The 21,708-nt window shown below is 38.2% G+C and overlaps 4 protein-coding genes across 4 annotated transcripts; 1 reads left to right on the top strand and 3 right to left on the bottom strand.

Annotated features, from left to right (window-relative positions):
* Window positions 1-2,206: 2,206 nt before the first annotated feature.
* LOC146377416 (hepcidin-like) lies at window positions 2,207-2,977 on the bottom strand. Its single transcript, XM_084943287.1, has 3 exons — window positions 2,835-2,977; window positions 2,661-2,747; window positions 2,207-2,495 (listed from the first exon to the last, which is right to left on the bottom strand). Exons 1-3 carry the CDS (start codon window positions 2,916-2,918, stop codon window positions 2,403-2,405), a joined length of 264 nt encoding a protein of 87 aa, XP_084799413.1. The 5' UTR covers window positions 2,919-2,977; the 3' UTR covers window positions 2,207-2,402.
* Window positions 2,978-5,004: 2,027 nt separating this feature from the next.
* LOC146377415 (hepcidin-like) lies at window positions 5,005-5,778 on the bottom strand. Its single transcript, XM_084943274.1, has 3 exons — window positions 5,638-5,778; window positions 5,464-5,550; window positions 5,005-5,298 (listed from the first exon to the last, which is right to left on the bottom strand). The coding sequence occupies exons 1-3, from the start codon at window positions 5,719-5,721 to the stop codon at window positions 5,206-5,208; spliced, it is 264 nt and encodes an 87-aa protein (XP_084799400.1). The 5' UTR covers window positions 5,722-5,778; the 3' UTR covers window positions 5,005-5,205.
* Window positions 5,779-6,160: 382 nt separating this feature from the next.
* On the top strand, window positions 6,161-6,808 carry LOC146377414 (hepcidin-like). Its single transcript, XM_084943174.1, has 3 exons — window positions 6,161-6,303; window positions 6,402-6,479; window positions 6,612-6,808. The coding sequence occupies exons 1-3, from the start codon at window positions 6,217-6,219 to the stop codon at window positions 6,705-6,707; spliced, it is 261 nt and encodes an 86-aa protein (XP_084799300.1). The 5' UTR covers window positions 6,161-6,216; the 3' UTR covers window positions 6,708-6,808.
* A 13,753-nt stretch (window positions 6,809-20,561) lies between these two features.
* On the bottom strand, window positions 20,562-21,246 carry LOC146377413 (hepcidin-like). Its single transcript, XM_084942579.1, has 3 exons — window positions 21,088-21,246; window positions 20,923-21,000; window positions 20,562-20,790 (listed from the first exon to the last, which is right to left on the bottom strand). Exons 1-3 carry the CDS (start codon window positions 21,172-21,174, stop codon window positions 20,704-20,706), a joined length of 252 nt encoding a protein of 83 aa, XP_084798705.1. The 5' UTR covers window positions 21,175-21,246; the 3' UTR covers window positions 20,562-20,703.
* Between the last annotated feature and the right edge of the window lie 462 nt (window positions 21,247-21,708).

Below are 21,708 nucleotides of genomic sequence, written 5' to 3'. Positions count from 1 at the left end.
TCCATAGAAGGCTTAGACCCAAACGCAGATTCAATGCACATGGTTAAACTATTTATAAGAATTTGTTTAAAGAGATGGAATGGAGAACGTGGCTGGAGCTAGGAGTGTCAGCAGAGAGCAGGAACCAGAGGAAAAGCTATCGAGAGACTGATCACCTGGGTCGTGATCAGTGTTGGTCAAGTTACTTGAAAAAAGTAATCAGTAACTAATTACTGATTACTTCCCCAAAAAAGTAATCCCGTTACTTTACTGATTACTTATTTTCAAAAGTAATTAATTACTTAGTTACTTAGTTACTTTTTAAAAACACGATTTACAACCTGAATAGGTGATAAAGTGATAGATCTTTCAGCCCAATTCTACTTTTTCTACATAATCCATCATAGAAAATGTAATCAAATGGAAAAGTCCCTTTTTAAAACTTGTTTTATTAGTTTTAATCTTTTAACTTTATGCATCAAGCAAAAATTTAATTATATGCAACATTCTCTGACTGGAAGAAATTTGTTTAGTATTTAAACCTATTTTCTGCACATTCCAGCACATAAAATAATTTTTTTTGTGTGTTTACACTCACTCTTTCAAATAGATGCAAGTAAAACACAGCAGAAAATAAATAAAGTCAAAGACTAGCGGTCCTGTTGCTCTATTTTCACCTGTAAAGCAGGAGTGGGGTAGGCGGAGGTTTACCCTGGTGCAGGTGAGCCGCAGCGGTCAGTGGAAGAATCCGCGAGTTTCTCTGTGAATTTCCCATTACGTCGTAGCACACTCGGTGCTTGCTTGGAAGTTTAGGGGTTTTTTTCACTGTAAAAATAAGTTTTCTTCCCACGCACAACGGACACTAATGTTTTTGTCACTTTTTATGGAATCAAACTCAAAATAAGGTCGGTACTTCCACGCTTTAAACGCTGCACGCACATACTCTCTCCCGCACTCGATATATGATCCATTGTTGACCTGCACACAGCTGTTGTCACGAAGGTCGCACTCGCTTACGTCACTGTCATGAGACATTCTGGCAAAAAAATCACGGTTTTAGTAACGCGGTAAGGCAGCGTTCCTACGGTAAAGTAACGGTAATCTAATTACCGTTTTTGCAATAGTAATCCCTTACTTTACTCGTTACTTGAAAAAAGTAATTGGATTACAGTAACGCGTTACTGCCCATCTCTGGTCGTGATGGGAACAGTCCAACGGGAATTCTGCATCAATCAGTCAGCGTAATGCCTAAAAGTTTATTCAGATGTAAATATATTACATTTTTAAAATGAAGAATATGAAAAAAAATCATCAGTGTTTTTAATGACACTGCATTTCATTCATGTGTCTCTATTGGACAGTGTTGTAGAAGTTACAGAAGATAGGAATCAGTTCCAGCTTGGCCTGACGTTTGATCACGTTTGGTTGTACTGGCTTGGAGCCTGTTTGTGATACGCGACATCCACATGATACAGCTACTCTAGCTTTTTTTGAAGTGTCGTGAAATATTTTTGCTTAAATGTTCTGCAGAACGGATGCAGCGCACATACAGTACAGATATTATCTGAAACAGCATTACACAGTGTTACACCTACTTTACAGTTTCACCACAGTGAAACGTCTCTCGGTATTGTTGACATGTTTTCTATTATTATGTCCAGTATCAAATTTCTGCTGTACGCAAATCTTTCTATTCTCTCTTTTTCTTCTGTGTGAGGGATTCCTGCATTAATCATGCAGCTTAGAAACTTCATATGCACACCGTGAAAACACCTCCAAATAAATTCAGTGAAAGGTTGTCAAGATAAGGTTGTCTAAAACATTTATGAATGAACTTGTATAGAAAGTGTTTCTAGGAAACATTATCTAACACTTCTACATTCTTTAAAAAAAGTATGCTTGGTTTAACTTTCAAATAACCAATGAACCAGTCCATCAGCTCAAAGCTATTGTACATTACTGCATTTTTGTCATAATTAGTGGTAAAATTGTATGATGATGAGATGCTCCCTACTCATATAATTACAAATATGGGAAAATATGCTCACTTTACTTTTGCTATCAATGACTTGGCTCTATTAACAGGTTGTACCACATACGACATGGGCAAAAGTATGAGGCCACAACTCTTAACTGACATCAGCACAAAAACTGTACATCAGGAGCTTCATGTCACTGGTTTCCATTAATGTTTAATTCTTGTCAAACAGAAACAGACAGCACATGTTGTAGTATAGTGACTCTGAACTTTTTAATATAATAACATACTGTAGTTCCAAATGCTTGGTACACTGTTCACTGTTACAGCAGGATGACCAGATGAAGAAACACTGTCAGACTTTAACAAATGCTAAGCAGTCAAATCATTTCATGTATAACAGTCAGTATTTAGTGGTTGATGTGATAATCGCAGGTAGATATTCTCAGAATCTGCAGCACAATCCACAGACACCAGCATTGCAGCAGCCGCAGCAAAAGCGACACTTAATGCCACGCTTCTGTCTGTGGTACGGCATCTGTGTGAAAGAGGAGAAGAGCAGAGAGTTTATCTTCAGCTGCAAGTCACTTCATTGTTTCTAATTTTATGTAAAGCTGTGAGTGCACAGTCTATTTTAAACATCTTCCTGCATTTGAGAGATCTCACAATTACTGTCTTCATTCATTTATTGAATTAAACTCACCATCCATGAGTCAGCTGACACCTCCTGATGTTCAGCAGCTGGACTGTCATTGCTCACAGCCTCTTGTAGCTCTTGCAGTTCTCGTATCTGTAGAGAAAGAAAACAGATCTTAGCATCTTCACAACAAATTCATGCAGAAGAAGCACATTATATGAATTTAAAACAGTCTGTAACCTCAGCAAATGTGGCAGAGCTCTGCTGAATGCAAATACACATGAGTGCAACGGCCACTGCAACTGCAACGCAGAACGTCTTCATCTTCAGGAGGTTTGAGTGGTTTAAGGTGGTCAGATCCTTTGACTCTCTCGTTGACTCTTGTCAGCTCCTTTGTGATGGTTGACTGAGGGAAAAGGTGCTGGTATTTATACTCATTTGCTCCACTGCTGCCTCGTCACTTAGAGTACAGAAACTACTGACGGGAACAGGCTTGCATCAATAGGACAGGGAAAACCCATATAGTTAAACATCCGAAGAAAAGGTCAAAGTTCATGCCGACTGAGAAAAGTACAGATTTTCTCGTTCCTCAGGAATTTCCCATTCCCAGAATTTCATAGCACAGGAAAATAAGGAGTTTTGCAAAGTATTGCATCCCTGGTACCTGTGGAGTTTGCTGCAGGTTCTGAGGATTCCTGCTCCAACAACCACTCAGTATTAACAAACTGTATGTCACAGACAATGTGTGAGATTATACTGTTTTAGTAACATTGTGTCCTCAGTTACTGTCTCAACCACGTGCTTGTATTGCAAAGTTTATCACAATAAACTTTTAATTTAAGTGTAATGTGCATTTTTGTTGTCATTTTAAATGTAGCTTTTTTCTTTATAGACTTGTAAAAATGGCCATCCATCCATCCATCTATCCATTTACATAACCACTTTCTTGTGGAGTGGGCTGGACAGTGTTCACACACAGAGAAACAAGCACTCAAAGTACAAAAGCTCTTTCTGGAGCAGTCTTGCATCAGTGGGACTGGGAAATTCCACTGCATCGGAAATGGGAAATTATCCATGTTTGTTTCTTTGCTCTGCAACTCCAAGTTTCTTTTTTCAAGCATCATTCTGATACTTTTAATGAAGAACCAAAATATGTACTATTTATATCATTATACCTTGATACGTTGTTTCCTCATAATAACTTCAAAAAATCTGCCTGTGACACTGATAGTGAGGGCTGTCCTCATGTTGGTAATATTGCTGATGAGGTACTGCTGTCTGTTGGATCCACGAAAAGGTCCAGAAAGGAAGGTAGGAGATGAAGAAGAGCCTAATAGCAAAAAATCCAGGCTCGCAAACTCTGATTCGGGGACCAGCTCAATGGTGTATGATCACTCTGAGAGCAGTAGTGATGAACTTTTTGAAGATGCACATGAAGAGCCTGACAACCATGAAACTGGAGGCTCGAGGAAAAGGTCCCGAGAGGATTTGGAGGAAGAAGAGGAATACTTGCGTGTTTGCAAATTTCGGAGGTGTTCAAATGAGTCCACCACCACCAGTGATGACAACTAACACTATTTCAACAGGTTTTTTCTGTATCCTTTTAGTAGGCTGATGGCCTACTCAGGTGACCCTGAATCCTCCCTTGGTTTTGCTGCAATAAGCTGGGCATACACTGTGCAATTTTTTCAGTCAGCTCCTGTTCAAACTGTCCGATTGACTCGCAGAGGTTAGAAGTTCGTAGGTCACGATGCAGGGTCTCATAGTATACGGCCCGATGCTCTGTGCGACCTGAGTGCTCACACTGTGTGTCCATAGCATGAAGGTTATAACGCAATGAACCATGAACAATGAATCAGTCCATCAGCTCAAAGCTATTGTACATTACTGCATTTTTGTCATAATTAGTGGTAATATTGATTGATGATGAGATGCTCCCTACAAATATGGGAAAATTCCACCAGATGTAAAACTCATTGTGGTTCTGTCCTCCTATTCAAAAATATTGTCGTCTTGAGTAACATATCTATAGAAAGCTGAATAAAGCTGTGAGCATAAAACCTTAGTTTTTTATGAAAATGGTGAAATAGTGAAAAAATGGTGAAAAACTTCACGAAACAACATCAGTTTTGAAAAACACCAAAGGATATCTTCATGATGACTTAATGAAAGAGCAGTAGTAATAATTTTTTTTGAGAGTTTGACAATTTTTGACAGTTAATGTGTAGCTGCTCACTTTACTTTTGCTATCAATGACTTGGCTCTATTAACAGGTTGTACCACATACGACATGGGCAAGAGTATGAGGCCACAACTCTTAACTGACATCAGCACAAAAACTGTACATCAGGAGCTTCATGTCACTGGTTTCCATTAATGTTTAATTCTTGTCAGACAGAAACAGACAGCACATGTTGTAGTATAGTGACTCTGAACTTTTTAATATAATAACATACTGTAGTTCCAAATGCTTGGTACACTGTTCACTGTTACAGCAGGATGACCAGATGAAGAAACACTGTCAGACTTTAACAAATGCTAAGCAGTCAAATCATTTCATGTATAACAGTCAATATTTAGTGGTTGATGTGATAATCGCAGGTAGATATTCTCAGAATCTGCAGCACAATCCACAGACACCAGCATTGCAGCAGCCGCAGCAAAAGCGACACTTAATGCCACGCTTCTGTCTGTGGTACGGCATCTGTGTGAAAGAGGAGAAGAGCAGAGAGTTTATCTTCAGCTGCAAGTCACTTCATTGTTTCTAATTTTATGTAAAGCTGTGAGTGCACAGTCTATTTTAAACATCTTCCTGCATTTGAGAGATCTCACAATTACTGTCTTCATTCATTTATTGAATTAAACTCACCATCCATGAGTCAGCTGACACCTCCTGATGTTCAGCAGCTGGACTGTCATTGCTCACAGCCTCTTGTAGCTCTTGCAGTTCTCGTATCTGTAGAGAAAGAAAACAGATCTTAGCATCTTCACAACAAATTCATGCAGAAGAAGCACATTACATGAATTTAACACAGTCTGTAACCTCAGCAAATGTGGCAGAGCTCTGCTGAATGCAAATACACATGAGTGCAACGGCCACTGCAACTGCAACGCAGAACGTCTTCATCTTCAGGAGGTTTGAGTGGTTTAAGGTGGTCAGATCCTTTGACTCTCTCGTTGACTCTTGTCAACTCCTTTGTGATGGTTGACTGAGGGAAAAGGTGCTGGTATTTATACTCATTTGCTCCACTGCTGCCTCGTCACTTAAAGTACAGAAACTACTGACGGGAACAGGCTTGCATCACTAGGACAGGGAAAACCCATATAGTTAAACATCCGAAGAAAAGGTCAAAGTTCATGCCGACTGAGAAAAGTACAGATTTTCTCGTTCCTCAGGAATTTCCCATTCCCAGAATTTCATAGCACAGGAAAATATGGAGTTTTGCAATGTTCCTGAAATCAGGTAGAGTAAGAGCTGTGAGTGACGAGGCAGCAGGGGCCCAAATCAGTATAAATATCAGCACTTCTGCACACATTAACCATCAGACAGAAGGACTCAGCTCACAACAATCATCCAGACCAGGAGAAAGAGTCAAAGTTGAGCCTCTCAAAGCCTCCTAAGATGAAGACGTTCAGTGTTGCAGTTGCAGTGGCCGCCGTGCTCACATTCATTTGTGTCCAGCAGAGCTCTGCTGTCCCAGTCACTGAAGTAAGAACTTGACTTTAACCAAGTGTATTAGCTTACAAGCTGCAAATGTTTGTTTCAATGCTACAATGTGGTTTCTACTGCACTCAATTCATTAACAGGAGCAGGAGCTGGAGGAGCCAATGAGCATGGACTATCCAGCAGCAGCACATGAGGAGGCATCAGTGGACTCATGGAAGGTAACACTAACTGAGTGAATGTGGCCAAATTACTTCAGCTAAATGAAAGTGTTTGTTAGAGCAGGTGAAAATAAAGAGCAGTGATGCTGCTGCAGATGAACTCTGTGCTCATGTCTCTTGTGTTTCCCACAGACGCTGTATAACAGCAGACACAAGCGTGGCATCAAGTGTCGCTTTTGCTGTGGCTGCTGCACCCCCGGTATCTGTGGAGTTTGCTGCAGGTTCTGAGGATTCCTGCTCCAACAACCACTCAGTATTAACAAACTGTATGTCGCAGACAATGTGTGAGATTTTACTGTTTTAGTAACATTGTGTCCTCAGTTACTGCCTCAACCACGTGCTTGTATTGCAAAGTTTATCACAATAAACTTTTAATTTAAGCGTAATGTGCATTTTTGTTGTCATTTTAAATGTAGCTTTTTCCTTCATTAGACTTGTAAAAATGGCCATCCATCCATCTATCCATTTACATAACCACTTTCTTGTGGGGTGGGCTGGACAGTGTTCACACACAGAGAAACAAGCACTCAAAGTACAAAAGCTCTGTCTGGAGCAGTCTTGCATCAGTGGGACTGGGAAATTCCACTGCATCGGAAATGGGAAATTATCCATGTTTGTTTCTTTGCTCTGCAACTCCAAGTTTCTTTTTTCAAGCATTATTCTGATACTTTTAATGAAGAACCAAAATATTTACTATTCATATCATTATACCTTGATACGTTGTTTCCTTATAATAACTTCAAAAATTTTAATGGCTCATGAAAGAATTCTTTAAACCAACCAAACGGATGAAAAAAGATCAGGATCTCGAGTGTTTATTTGCTGCAGATAATAACTTTTTAAATACTCAGATTCAATCCGTCAAACTGTGGATGTCACATGTGAGTTCATTTAAGAATGATGAGATAAGCATATAACCAATATTCTGAAAGCACTGCATGAAGTGTTGAGTCCTGTAGAAAATGCACTTCTGTAGTTGAGTTAAAGAAAAGCTATAAACTCTTTCTTCTATGTTTAGATTTCATACACAGTATAAAGCGCCTAATACAAGCATACTGGATTTATAGCTGTGTGTGAACCAGCAAAGACAGGCTTACATTTGCATAAACTAAGTTGTTATATTACATCTTAACTCTGTCTTAGTTGCTGGTTCTAATTTCTAAAACCTGTCAGACTCACAGTAAAAGTGCCTCATAGAACCATAGTGTAAGCAACATTTACAGTTACTGTACATAAAACAAAAGGAGGCCTACATCTAAACAGAATTATTATCTCTTAACTCTTCCCTGGCTGCCGTATTTATTTTCTGAAACCTGTCTGGTGTGCTGCTCAATGTTGTTTAAGCCGCTTTGACACATTTTGTTGCTCATAACTCACAATGGTTCAGCCTGCTCTCACAGGTGAACTTGCAACACTCTGTATTCCCAGCATCTATGCTTGAGCCTGCAGCTTGGAAATTCCAAGTGAAAGGCAAGCCTGCATTTGCTTGTTCACTATAGTTTGTCCTCAAATACCAAAGCAAAAGGAAAGTAATGCTGATTCTTTGAGATATAATGACAAACACGCATAACACACAAAATTATTTTGTAAAGAAGATGGATATATAATGGTGCTGCAGTTGTTTGTATTGCAATTGCTCACTATTGAGTCCATCCCTCCATCTATTAATCGATCCACCCTCTTAAGGTGTTCCTATATTTAACTTATTGTTGACCATTCATTGTGAATAGCTGTGTAACTACTGTGTAATGGGTTTCATTTTAGTGCTTTTGCCTTTTGGTTCGGGGTCTGTGCACCTGCAAACCATGAGTGGAGCAGTTCATTTATGTGCTGAAACACCTTACAAATAAATCCAAGAATCTGTGTGTGTGTGTATGTGTGTGTGTGTGTGTGTGTGTGTGTGTGTGTGTGTGTGTGTGTGTGTGTGTATTTTGTTTTTCTTTCTTGACCGCTGTTCATCTGCTCCACTCTTTCCTGAGGGTAAGTGCAGCACTGGGGACTTTTGGATTAGCAGCTATCACATCTCGCTAACTGTAATGACTGTCTTTGTGAGAACATTTACAGACAGTATTTATTCAAGTCCTTTTTGAAAATTTAGCATTAGCTTTGCTAATCAAGCTCACTTAATGTGTTTATCCTAACAACCTTGGTTACATTCATCTTGAATGATGCACTAGTAATACTGTAAAGTAGCAGTACTAGTGCAGTGTCCAATGATGTGATAAATCATATGAGCATTCATAAACCTGCTCTAAGCCACCCGCTTTGTTTATTTTCCTGTTTACAGCTTTTTTCACCCCCACAGGAGCTAGTAAAATGGAAGTCCATTTCTGCCAAAAAAAAAAAAGTATTCATAACTCGAAATTTCATGTTATTTTCTCAAAATTTCGACGCATCAACTCGAAAAGTAGCTCAAAATTTTGAATTGATAAGTCGAAATTTCGAGTTAGCGCTGCCAATCAGTAATCTACGTGAAGGACGTCTTTTCCTTGTTACCCGGAAGCTGAAGCCCTCAGCTACAAATGCTACAGCTAAGCTACCAGTGTTACAGCCAGTCATGAATGCACAAATTGCTGATTATTTTCAGCGTGACTTCACAAATGATGAAATCCTTGAGTTATTAGCGGAATCACATGGCATTTCTATCAGCAAACGTACTCCTGAAAGTGCCAATTTGTTGTGATCCGGTTTTGAGTGTGCATCCCACGCAGATTATTGATTGGCAGAGCAAACTCAAAATTTTGACTTACTTTTCTCAAAATTTGGAATTAATACGTTGAAATTTTGAATGTATAAGTCGAAATTTCAAGAAAATAATTCAAAATTTTGAGTTAATTAGTTGAAATCTTGAGAGAGATAACTCGAAATTCCAAGTTATGGATACTTTTTTTTGTGTGGCAGAAACGGGCTTCCATAAGTTTCAGTAGTCAGTAAAAGCATGGATAAAACAATCTAGTGTCTGAAGCAAAAGTAACACCTGACACCTAACAGGATTCTGTTTGATTTTGTGTGAAAGACAAGAGCAAAATGTCAAGAGCCTGCAGTATGATCCCTTAGCATAAACACCCCCCCCCCCCCCCCCCCCCCCCTCTTTTCTCCTGTGGGAGAGGCATTAGGAAAATATGTTTTAAAAGAACCACACATACACACACACACACACACACACACACACACACACAAACACACGCACACACTTATATTTGAGTGATTTTAAAGTCATTGTTTTAATTGATTGAACTGAGCACACCAACTGTGAGTCAGCTAACATCTCCTTATGTTAGCTGACTCACAGTTGCAACTGGACTGTCATTGCTTGTTGCCCCCGATAGCTCTTGTGGCTGTTTAAAGAAAACCAGATGTTTGTGTCTTGGCTGCTCATTCATGAATTTAAGTCGGCCTGTTTCGGCAAATGTAGCAGAGCTCTCCTGAAGGGCCCCTGCAACTGCAACATGTTATGTCTTCATTTTCAGGAAGGTTGAGATCCTCTGACTGGCTTCTGTCAGCTCCTTTGTGATGCTTGGCTGAGGTAAAAGGTGCTGGTATTTATACTCATTTGGTCCAAGGTGCCTCATTAGTCACAGTGTAGCATTTCACGACCAGCTTACATCAGTGGTACTCTTAAACTGCGCAGTGTTTTGCTCTGAAAGCATGTATCCTTCAGCAGTGTTGTACAGGAGGCTGTGCATTGCTCAGGTCTGACCTAACAGGGTGGTATAATTTCATTCAGCTGTCTACGTTGGCTATAAAAAATATATATATTCTAAAAAGAAAAAAAAAAGAATTTGAACTGAATAGATAACAGCCTTTTCACCTCTTATGATGTTCATATATCTGTAACTGTATAAAAGGGCCCAACGTTCACAGTACAATTCTATTTGAATTCTGATACAGGTGTTTGTAAGTTTATATACGTTTATAAACTGTTCATTTAATATTTAACCTTCTGTTAGTTTGATCCAGCCCACTGTCTGGTGACATCATCCAGTTAGTAAGGTGGGCAGTTTAATGTCGGACGAGCAGTGTTGGTCCGGTGGGGGTGCACTGATTCCTGTGGGATGTGATGTGTGCGTGAATGATAAAAAGCCACACACACCCCCCTGTGATTACAACCACAGGAATTGAGCTGTAAGAATAAAGTGCCTCAAACCAAACCTCAAGTTCCTTCTTCTATACTCTGGGACAATTTGCCCTTAGGTGGTGTTCTGGCTGACACACCGGGGTGACCATATTTCTAAAGAGTGAATCAGTGCCACAACCGTGCCTATCCCTGATATCTCCACTCCAGTAACATTAATGGAGAGTTTCTTAGCATCTTTAGTACTCGATGATTTCTAAACACTTGTTGTACTATGTGCTACGTGTGTGAGACAACATGCCTTTTGTCCTGTCTTCTTTCTCTCACCCCAACAGATGGCCGCCCCTCCCTGAGCCTGGTTCTGTTTGAGGTTTCTTCCTGTTAAAAGAGAGTTTTTCCTTCCACTGTCGCCAACATGCTTGCTCATAAGGGGGTCATATGATTGTTGGGTTTTTCTCTGCATTATTATTGTAGGGTCTACCTTACAATGATGCTAGAAAGATGCGACTGTTATTGTGATTTGGCACTGTTTAAATAAAACTGAAATTGATACACATATTAATGACTTTGGAGATATGTAACTTTGTTTTTGTTAATTTTCCTCTCACCTCTGATCTGACACTGAAGTGCTGCTGTTACCTTTCAGACAGAAACAGACAGATGATTATAAGTTTCACTTTTTTTAACATTAAATATATATATATATATATACTGAATACATAGAATTCCATTGATTACATTTGTTCTATTATTTATTTGATAATAGTTTACATGTTACTGGCACTTACTTTAATATACCACAGACTCAGACTGAGATAAAAACGACATAGCCTTTAGGAGCTGCGTGAGATGTCACAGACTCGCCTGTGTGGACTCACCTGCAGGTCGAACTGAACATGCTTTGAAAGAAAAGATGCAGTTTGGTTCCTCTGAGGATGGAGGAAAAAGTCTGTCAGAGTTTTGCAGAGTAACTGCTTATATCTGCAGCGGAGTGGAGACGTCAGAGCAGGACGCCTTTTTACACACTCAACAATTATGCGATAAAATTTCACCCAAACTGCCAGTGTGTGTTTCATTTAAAACAGTTAATCTGTCATCAGCACAGGTGAATGGAAATGTGTGTAATGTGTGTTTTAATTTACTGATCCACCCAGTCATTAAGCAAATGTTTATCTTTCGGTGGAGCACCTTGAATACTTCATGTTCCTCTTGTAGTCATGGAACAGTAAAGAGGTGGTTTGCACATATTTCAACATAAATACAACATTGCTCTTTGGTGTGTACTAAGAATAGATACAGAAACAAATGAGAAAAAAATGATCTGAAATGGCAAAGAAGTGGAAATATGAATACAATTCTGGAAGCATGATGGTCAATGTAACACTTCAATTCAACTTCCACTGGTCTCACTCAAAAATCATTCTGTTTAGTCTCTGAACACAGACTGGATCATTTAGCAAGCTTTGTTCACCTACACGAACGCTGGACTTTTTTAGCAACATGTCTTAAAAATTGATTTATTTTTCCAGAGTTTAAAGGCACAGTCTGTAAAATCTCACCACTAGATGTCAGTAGACTGTAGATTGCAGTCAACTAAATTCTGTTTTCTTACTCCTCTCAAGTCAAGTGCATAATCCCAGTTCTGGTGGTTGCTGTAGAACAACCACATTAATCTATAATGAGTGCATGCTGTCGGTGTACTGTGTTAGCTGGAGTCCATGTCTATTTACTCTGGAGGAGGCTGTAAAGTTTTTTGAAAGGAATACAGTACAAGTCTTTTTAGCACATGTAGTGAGAGTCAGAGAATAATAATACTGCAACAAATCAAGACATGATCTTTCATCGACTTCCATCAGGTTTGTTCAAAATGCAGTCAGAAGATATTTGAGCATCTGTGCAAGCATTTCAACAAAGAAAACCATGCAGAATTACTGCACCATTTACTACACTTAATTTAGACATATCAGATAAAAAGAGGATAAATAATCGTAAAGAAACATTTGCATTTGCATAAAGTAATAACATTTCTAGTTAGTGGGCGACTGTGGCTCAGGGGGTTGGGAAACGTATCTGTAACCGGAAGGTCGCCGGTTCGATCCCCGGGCTCTCTGTCCTGGTCGTTGTGTCCTTGACACTTTACCCTACCGCCTACTGGTGTTGGCCAGAGGGGCCGATGGCGCGATATGGCAGCCTCGCTTCTGTCAGTCTGCCCCAGGGCAGCTGTGGCTACAACCGTAGCTTGCCTCCACCAGTGTGTGAATGAATAGTGGCATTGTAAAGCGCTTTGGGTGCCTTGAAAAGCGCTATCTAAAATCCAATCCATTATTATGAAAAAAAGCTTTGTTCAAACTGGCTGCTACAGGTCAACAAATCACATTTTGTCAGTTTTCATATGTTTTTTGTTTTTTTTTCACTAAAGTTTGTGATATTAGGTAAGAAGATGGGTGAGCAAGAACAGAGAGAGAGAAGAAAAGTGAGAGTAAGAGCATGGGGGGGCTTAGGAGGCAGAAGGTAGTTATTACTTATTTATTCATTGTCAGTTCAACTGCATCATTTGTATTACAGTAACAAATAAATATTTCCTGTTACCTTTTTGTATCTCTGCACTGATTTTCTTTCTTTTACTGTACTTAAATTACCAGGCTGAAATGATAGAGTTTTGTTACATATTGTTTGAAATAGACAACATTTTAAAAACTTCACCAAACTAAGCTGCAGTTTCTGGAAACATGTTTAAACATTTGAAAAAACTGGACTGTCTGTGGGCAAAAATGCATGTGAACTGGAGGGTCAGCAGTAAATCTGAAGGTAAAATTAGAGTCAGAACATATCGCTGTTTATGTTATGATGTGATTTCGTGGCCTTCGTTTAGCCTAAGGACACAAAAGCGTTGATATATTTTTATCCACCAGGGCATACTGTGAACCCAGCAACTTATGTGTGTGATCTCTTATCGCTCTCCAACAGCTGGTATGACATTCACTCCTCCAGGTGGTTCCTCTTTTGGGGTACCCAGGATGTTTTCTGAACTAGGTAGAACAGAGTTGTGTTATTTTGCACCTCAGTCACAAAAAACCTTCAGAAAAAAACTGAAAGCTTTTGTCTCTCTGGGAGAATTTAACGCTCTTCATACTTTTAGAGCAAAGCTTCTGTTGCTAAACTAGACTTTGCATTATGTTCCTTGCTTGTTTTGACTTTCCGTATTTTTATCATTCCGTGTCTGTTTTTGACATGATGAATTTTGTAATTATTGTAACCTTACAATGATGACCCTTCTTAAAAAAGTCTCCTCAGAATTCATCTGAAGGGAATTCCTGCTTAAATTGAACAAATATATTTTTAAAAAAATCCAAAGATCTGTCTGCATCTGTTCATGAGCACATAGGGAAGAAGCTGAACTTGGTAGTTCATACTATCCAGTATTTTTTTATGTTAGCAGAAAAAAGACTATTTCAAATGCTCGTTGGCTCAAATTCATATATAAAACATTAAGTATGACCACAGTTTGTGCTACAAAAGGCAGAATTTTAGCATGTCATTTCAACAAGCCTGCTTTTGCCTTAGCTTAGAGTTTAAGCTGGCACTATAAGGTTGATTCTACTCTGTTGTTGACACGAACAGCAGAAGACACCACACCCTGTTAGTCACTGCTGTTATACTATTTGAAGTTCACTGTCTCGAGCACATTCACAGTCGGTGGATTGTAATGTAGAGTCCCTGCAGCCAAGTCTGCGCAGTCACAAACATTTGGTTGGTATGCAGATGTCTTCCCCGACCCTTGCGTTCAGCATCCGATAACAAAATTGACATCACTAAATAGATCCTAACAGATTCACATATGCAGTAACATCAAAATCTTCCCTCCTCTTAACCTGGTAGTAGGTTGTTATAGTAACCTGGGAATTATTACTGAGTCTACCACTATTGACAGTGATGCTCACTCTTGATATTACTGACGTTTGATTTTCTCATGATAAGTAGTGTCATTCACCACTTTAAAACCTCAAGTAGATCAAGTTCCTGTTAAGGTCCTTCCAGTTAAAAAAACCCAAAATGTTTTATTTAGAGTCAAAACTGTGTTAACATCTAATTTACGAGCATCTAATTATTCAGCAGTAGATGCTTCTAAATTAAGCATTTCCATGAAAATAGCACATTAGAATAAAGCTCTCTGACCACATGTCTACGTTGCTGAACCACTTTCAGCATTTTGCTTTAAGACTTTTCCTTTTTAATGTAGATTTTTTTAAAATTTTTGTAAGAAAAGCAGAGATCTGATATTGACTGCGCTTCTTGGCTAACTAAAAACGAAGACATTTGGATGTTGAGTGGCATCTACAAACCAACTGTATGACTTTATTCCAGGTGACTGTAGCAGTCAGATGATTTTTTTTTAAATAATAACAAATAAATATCATCGCTCAACAGCTTCTTTATTACAACACATTAAAGAACACATGTACAACTATATTTTAGTGGTTGATGGAACTCTTTTTGAACTTTGTTAACACTGAGAAGATGGTGTGTGGTTGCCTGTTCACAAAGGTATACTAACCAATTAAGTTGTCATTGTTTAAAGACTATATGAAGACGGATGCATTATTCCCTTCACTGTAATAACCACATCTAGACTTCTCACTTTGTAGGACCTATGTTGTTTGTGGAGACATCAACATCTGTCCAAACTGTGGTTCAGTTTTTGCAGTCATATTTTAGTTTTGACCAGTTGACATCAGGGTTTCAGCCATGTTTGCCAGAACATCTTTACCAGTCACAGTGATTACATGCCATTATGTTTGCCAAATTCTAGCTGTGATGGAAAGCCACAATATTTAAAAATTGGAAAAACAGAAAGAAAGAAAGTGTTTTTTCAATGATCACATTAGCTTCTTGGTTATTTTCTAAACAATGTCGATCCAATTTTAATAGCCTATTGGAAGAAAGCCATTAGCTTACTAAAGAGTGTATTCTTTGACTTAACGCCAGGCTTCTAATTTGATCCATCTGTAAGAAAAATACTTCAATAAATGTACTGTGTTTGTTGGAAGTTAGACAAAATTCAAGTGCCTATCAAGATCATAACTGATACAACATTTACAGCTGGTGTTTATTATTGCTGCATGTCACACAGGTCAGACCACAATAAGTTAAGTGAATGTCAGAGTGCTGAGGTGAGTGATTGATTGGTTAAATATCGGTGTGTTACAGGGAATCTTTCTATGAAGAAGTATTAGGGCCACATTAAGAAAAAAAATTTATTTGTTCATTTTGCGAATAAAGTCAAAATTATGATATTAAGCTCAATACTATTTTGAAAAATAAGTCGAAATGTGGAGATTAAAGTTGTTGTTTGAAAGTGGGAAACAAACGGCCTCAGTGCAAGAAATAAGTTCTAATAGTGACCAGTAGAAAACCACCACACTCACACTGAAAATAGGCTACACAAGCCTTATTTTTCTTTGAAGCAGACTAGTGGGCTGAAGGCGTAGTTCTGAAGCCACCACAGTCAAAGTAATGTACTTGGTTACAAACAGGAAAAGGTGGTCACTCAGAAGAACAAGCAGGCAATCACATATCAGTCTTGCATCTTCCCGAGAAAGGCTTTTCACCCACCTTTACCTGCCTTGCGTCAGTAATTAGATCCTGCGAATACAACTCTAGAGCTCTTCCTCTCCAGATTCAAGTGACTTCTTCTGGTTGCTCACTTCCTAATTACAGAGTAGGCTTTTCCTCCTTAAACTCCTGTGATGTGCAGTCTTCATTCCAATCTGCAGATGTCGCTGTGCGGCGTTCAGGAGAAAGCTTAGACATAGATACGGGGGTGGAATAAGAAGCCAGAAAAAGGATAGCTTTGTTTTTGTTTTTTATGACTGTAGTAACATGTGAGTTTGCTCCGAATGGCTGCGCTTGAGACTTTTCATTACAACTTCCTAAATCCACCGGTCCAACAGTTTCCAATCCAGGCTTTAAGTACAACAAATCCACGTAAATCTTAATTAAAATGAATCCTCCTTCCGGTACAGCTTTAAAAGCAAAACCATTTGGGCCAGGTTAAAACTATTTTCTTTTAAAATGTCATTTTCCCTCACCAGAGTCTCCAAGTTTAACCAGCTTCCCTGCTACAACTGTGTCCTACAACCTTCTCCCTTCCTGTTTCTCTCTCTCAGTTCCCCTTTTTCTCCCCTTTATAGAGAAGGGCTCAAATCATCACCAATCAACTACTCCCTGTACTCAACTCCAAATAGCTGGCAGACATATTTCACCATGCCACATTCTACAACACTACACCCTATATAAAATGTCTTGCATAGATGAGTTAGAGAAATCGTACTTTAGAATCAGTTTGAGTTGCAAGGAAATGATTTCTCTCTTAGCACATAAACACAGTGTGGTGATAAGTATAAGGTTGTTGAAAAGATGGTGCAGAGAGGTGCATCAAGTCAGACGGATAAACCACACAAACTCGGAAGTGTTGGCTGGATTTGTACAAAATGAAACAGCTGGAAGTGGACATATGCAAGGATACTGATGGTTACATCCACGTGCAATAAAGAGAAAGTATCACAGGACACAATAAGACAGCTGATCAAGTTGTTTCACTAACTCGTTTACACAATGCATTTTGTTGAGGGTAATCTCTCCTTATACACTGCCTCCAGAATTAAAGTGTAGCTTTGTCCCTAATGCTACTGCTTAGGAAGTGAAGGACAAGAAACGTATTTTTAAAGCAAAAGTAATATTCAAATAATTGATTTTAACTAGCTAAGAAATCTATCATTAGATTCTCCGTTTTGGGGACAGTATTAAGGGGGCCATAATATATTGAAAATTGAAATGTTTACAATTTTTTAATTATATTAATCAATTTAAAACTTATTTCTCATCTCAGTTCAGATGACCAACCACTGACAACCTGGACAGTGGTTGGTCATCTGAACCCTGTGAAGCAGGGAAGTGTGTCTACATTTTGTGTCTACAAAAAAAAAAAAAATGTTAAAAATACATGAGAAGCACCAGAGGAAAGTCTTGTTAGTCTAATGACTTGACATCACAGAAAAACTAAAAATATGATTTTTAGAAAAGAAGCGTTTAGCTAACATTGACTGGACTGCGACTGGATCTCATCCCTCTTGAGCTGTTGTGGGAACAGAATGATAAGGTAACCAAAACATGTCAATCAAAGCTGTCCAACTTATCAGAGCTGCTTCAGGATGCATGGAGTAGAATTTCTCCAGATGACCTCAACAAACTGACAGCTAGAATGCCAAAGATCTGCAGGTCTGCTTAAGGTTCTTTAAGATAGAAAAGTCTGAAAGATTATTATTAGTTTGGTCAAATCATGATAAAAATTCTAGCATTTTCTGAAGGACCACAGACATTTGAGTATATAAATGTCAAGGAAACCCATCAAACCAAGTTTGTTACTGCTCAGGAAGTCCAGTTGTGCAGGGCAAAATTGCCTTCACGTGTATTTCCATCAGCAATGACGAGATGGGACTTTCGCAGGTTAATATAACCATATTCTGTTGTTTATCACTATGTTAATTGCGAGCTAATTTCATTCAGTTTACTTGCTATTTAATGATAATTTGTTAGTTGCTATAGCTACTGCTGGGTTTAAACATGTGCACTACTAATTAATTAGTATATGACTTACTTTCAGCGAGATCTGCTGATGTACTTAAGTGCCAATGCTTGAATGGGGAATTCAGTGTGCAGTCCAATGGTAAGATATGCTTATTAGACTATTTCCAAATGTACATTGGCCTTTCTTTAAAATGAAGATTTTCTGCTTTCATTATGTTTTCCAAAATACCTTGTACATGAGGAACGGGCCTAAATTGTTTTTTGCCTAATGATGATGACTGAAATATTATTTAGTAACTTAACTAGGCCTGCAGTCACCACAGGTATATGTTTATCTCCACATTTTAGTTATTCAAGTTAAACAACATTTATATATAAAGCAAGCACAAATAGCACAAATATATTTAAGCATTATATTGTAGTAATGTTTAGTTAGTAAGTTTGTTATTTATAGACGGGAAAGATCTGCATATTTATTAAGAAAATATTTGGATGATGCAGTTACACGATTGTAAATAGATCACAGACTGCAAAATTAACCAAAGCCGGAAACATCTGCAAAAGTTTACATACCACGAACAGTGGCTCTTCAATCATACTTTTTAATTTCTTGTCTATGAAAGTACATTTTACACGTCAAAAGAAAATGACAACTGGCTTTTTTTAAATTTTATTTTAAAAGAATTTTAACAATGTGGCATGAATTGATCTGTCATTGTAAATGACGCTTCACATACCACTACAAAGGATTATAAGCACTGTGGGCTTTCTACATTCTTACTGTAGCTGTTTCACTGCTGTGCTTACAAATACTGCATCTTTTGCAATAACTCAAATCCCAAACTACAGTCACGTTTACTGAAAAGCCTTCTGAATTCTGTGCTTGTCTCAGAAACAACAAACTGTACTATGTATACATTCACAATTTATCTTTATCTTTATACCTCTGGCATGTCATTGCTTTACCGACCACAAATATTTTTTCCAACATTTTCAAAATAACACTTTTTTGGACTATCGTGTCATTTATCAGTCTTCATTTTCATCTCAAATATGTCAAACTGTGCCCATACTTTTTTCCATGTTAATTTGAGATGGAATGAACCATTAGTGTCATATTTTGGATCAAGGTTTTTTGTTTTTCTTGAATTTCCTTACACACACACACACACACACACACACACACACACACACACAATTTGTATTAAAGAAGCTTATGCATAAATTCCCCTAGGATGATTTATGGTATCTGATGTTTGTGACATAACTGGTCTACTCCAATCCGCAAGCCAATCAGCATTCATGGCGCATACTTTAAATCTCATTGTGCGTTTGTCATTCTCATTTGCAGATGCCTTCGTCCAGTCCACCTCCTCCTCATCCCCACCTCTCATCACTCAGGCTCCTCTGAAGCCTCCATCTTAATCTCCACTACCAGGGTCTAGACTCCAAGGGGTCCTGCTCTAATTCCTACTACCGCTGGGGTTCCGTTCCGTCGTGACGGGCCATCGGAGTCTGACCGCCAAATACCTCTATCTAAATTCTGTATCAAAAAAATCATGTTCACTCTCTTTGTTGAACTATCTTTGTGCTATATTCATTGACATAGTTCATTCCATTTCTGCAAAGACTTCCTTAGTTAGCATTATCTGCTGCTCAGGTTCCCTTTATGTGTGCTATTTTTATGAGCAGTGATGCTTGCAGTGACTGTACTCTTACAGTTGAATGTCTGCATGTGAGTTTTTTTATGGGGTATCTGTAAATTTGCTGTGTTTTGCAGAAAATACCCTGGGTTACACTCTCACCCTTACATACCTTATTAGTCAAATAACTGTCACCAAGAGCCATTACACCAATGCTAATTCTTCTTTTGCTGAAAAATAAAACAGTTTTTATCAGTATTCAGCAGTAGTGACCTGAAAAAAGTACGTTCAGGTAGTTGTTTCAATTTGGTGTAGCAAATTTGTTTTGAATCTAACTGATACTGATATTATTTTGATAGTCTGATATTTTGATATTACCTGCTTGCTTAGCATGCTAGCTTGCTAATTAGTTATTACAGAGTTTGCTTTAAGCTAGTGTTCCTGAAATTATATATTATTTTGTACTACAAGCTCGAGCTGACTAATACAAAAACAAACAGATCAATTAATTACTGTATAACTTTCTGCGAGACTTGTAGAAGTATAGCTAGCTGAAGATGCTTTGTTAAGCTATTGCTTATAGAATTTTGTTTTTAGCTATAGCTGCTATATTTTTCCAATTATTCCAAACTACGTACCTTAACTGGAGTTTAAATATTTAACTAATTTATTTAAGGTGTTTATCAGTGAGGTAACTCTTTTTTTAACATATAAGTTATAGAAAAAATTCTGTAGACATACAAAATAACACTGAAATGTATTATAGTAATGCTACATTTTATTATTCAGGCATTTATTTTTGCAAGCAATTCATGTTACACAGTTGTGCATAGAACATAGCATGGGTAAAAACAGCTGCATTTATTTTTTTTAACAATTTAAAGTTGTCAGCTGATAAAAGGAGTAAAACCATATCAAGTTAGGCATAGCAGCACCTCCAGCAGACTTTGCCATTACAGCACCTGCCGCAAAAGATACCACGCTTTTGTCTTCCATTATGCAGCATCTATGTAAAAGACAAGAAACATGAGCACAGTGTTCATCTTCAGCTTTGCAGCTCACTCTTGTTTGTGCTCTGTAGCTCCCTGCTGGGCACTTTTAAATTAGCCCAATGATTCATTCAAATATCCCTGCTCACCTTCCACGAGTTCACTGATATCTCTTCAGGTTCTGCAGCTGGATTGTCAGTGTTCATTAGCTCCACCAGCAATTGCTCCTATTAATGAGTTGTCATGTTTAGAGCGAGAAAAATTTCTACACAACAGAGTTATTAATATTGTAATAGTAAAGGTTAATTTCTTACTTCAACAACAGGGACAGCAGAGCTCCTCAGAATACACATAATTGTGACCACAATGGCTACTGTAACTGCAGCTGTCAGTGTCTTCATCTTAAGAGGTTTTAGCTTAAACTTCTTGCTCTTCTCTGATGTTTTGATGTCTCTTGTTGTCAGCTCTTTGAGATTTTCTGATCTGATGGCTGAGTATAGAAAAAGTGCCAGTATTTATATCCCCTCAGGCTTTTGTTGCCTCATAATTGGCACCATACACGAGACGCTCGGGAAAATGGGTGAAAATTTTCCAAAGACTGGTAAATTTGGAATTTCTTCATGTTTTACTCGTGTCTGCTCAATCATTAACTTCTTTCTGATTGTCATGTCTGTGAAAAATGAACCTAACTGCAGACTCTGTTCATTGGTAGTGTATTATAATGACTGCTATCTTAACAATTACTGCAGTTTTTGCAATAACTAAAATCCCAGGCTTCACTGTGTCAAAGCCTTTTGACCTGTGTGCTTGACTACAATGTCATGGTCAACAAATGATGAAATGTTTTTTGATAAAGCAGGAGCTTGACTTATCTTTGAACCTCTGTTGAATATACTATCAGCCACATAATAAAGCTTTTACCACATCTCTGACAT

The sequence above is a fragment of the Perissodus microlepis genome, chromosome 11 (assembly GCF_051167445.1).
Source record: "Perissodus microlepis isolate ML-2025 ecotype Zambia chromosome 11, ASM5116744v1, whole genome shotgun sequence".
Lineage (NCBI taxonomy): Eukaryota > Metazoa > Chordata > Actinopteri > Cichliformes > Cichlidae > Perissodus > Perissodus microlepis.
The sequence above is the reverse complement of the archived record's forward strand: the minus strand, read 5'-3'. Positions and strand labels throughout refer to the sequence as shown.

Coding starts and splice junctions, on each gene's coding strand:
- LOC146377416 (XM_084943287.1), bottom strand. CDS start 2,918: ATGAAGACGTTCTGCGTTGCAGTTGCAGTGGCCGTTGCACTCATGTGT. Junction 2,748..2,834: donor GCTCTGCCACATTTGCTGAG/GTTACAGACTGT, acceptor CTTTCTCTACAG/ATACGAGAACTGCAAGAGCT. Junction 2,496..2,660: donor TGTCAGCTGACTCATGGATG/GTGAGTTTAATT, acceptor TCTTTCACACAG/ATGCCGTACCACAGACAGAA.
- LOC146377415 (XM_084943274.1), bottom strand. CDS start 5,721: ATGAAGACGTTCTGCGTTGCAGTTGCAGTGGCCGTTGCACTCATGTGT. Junction 5,551..5,637: donor GCTCTGCCACATTTGCTGAG/GTTACAGACTGT, acceptor CTTTCTCTACAG/ATACGAGAACTGCAAGAGCT. Junction 5,299..5,463: donor TGTCAGCTGACTCATGGATG/GTGAGTTTAATT, acceptor TCTTTCACACAG/ATGCCGTACCACAGACAGAA.
- LOC146377414 (XM_084943174.1), top strand. CDS start 6,217: ATGAAGACGTTCAGTGTTGCAGTTGCAGTGGCCGCCGTGCTCACATTC. Junction 6,304..6,401: donor CTGCTGTCCCAGTCACTGAA/GTAAGAACTTGA, acceptor ATTCATTAACAG/GAGCAGGAGCTGGAGGAGCC. Junction 6,480..6,611: donor CATCAGTGGACTCATGGAAG/GTAACACTAACT, acceptor TGTTTCCCACAG/ACGCTGTATAACAGCAGACA.
- LOC146377413 (XM_084942579.1), bottom strand. CDS start 21,174: ATGAAGACACTGACAGCTGCAGTTACAGTAGCCATTGTGGTCACAATT. Junction 21,001..21,087: donor CTGCTGTCCCTGTTGTTGAA/GTAAGAAATTAA, acceptor ACTCATTAATAG/GAGCAATTGCTGGTGGAGCT. Junction 20,791..20,922: donor TATCAGTGAACTCGTGGAAG/GTGAGCAGGGAT, acceptor TCTTTTACATAG/ATGCTGCATAATGGAAGACA.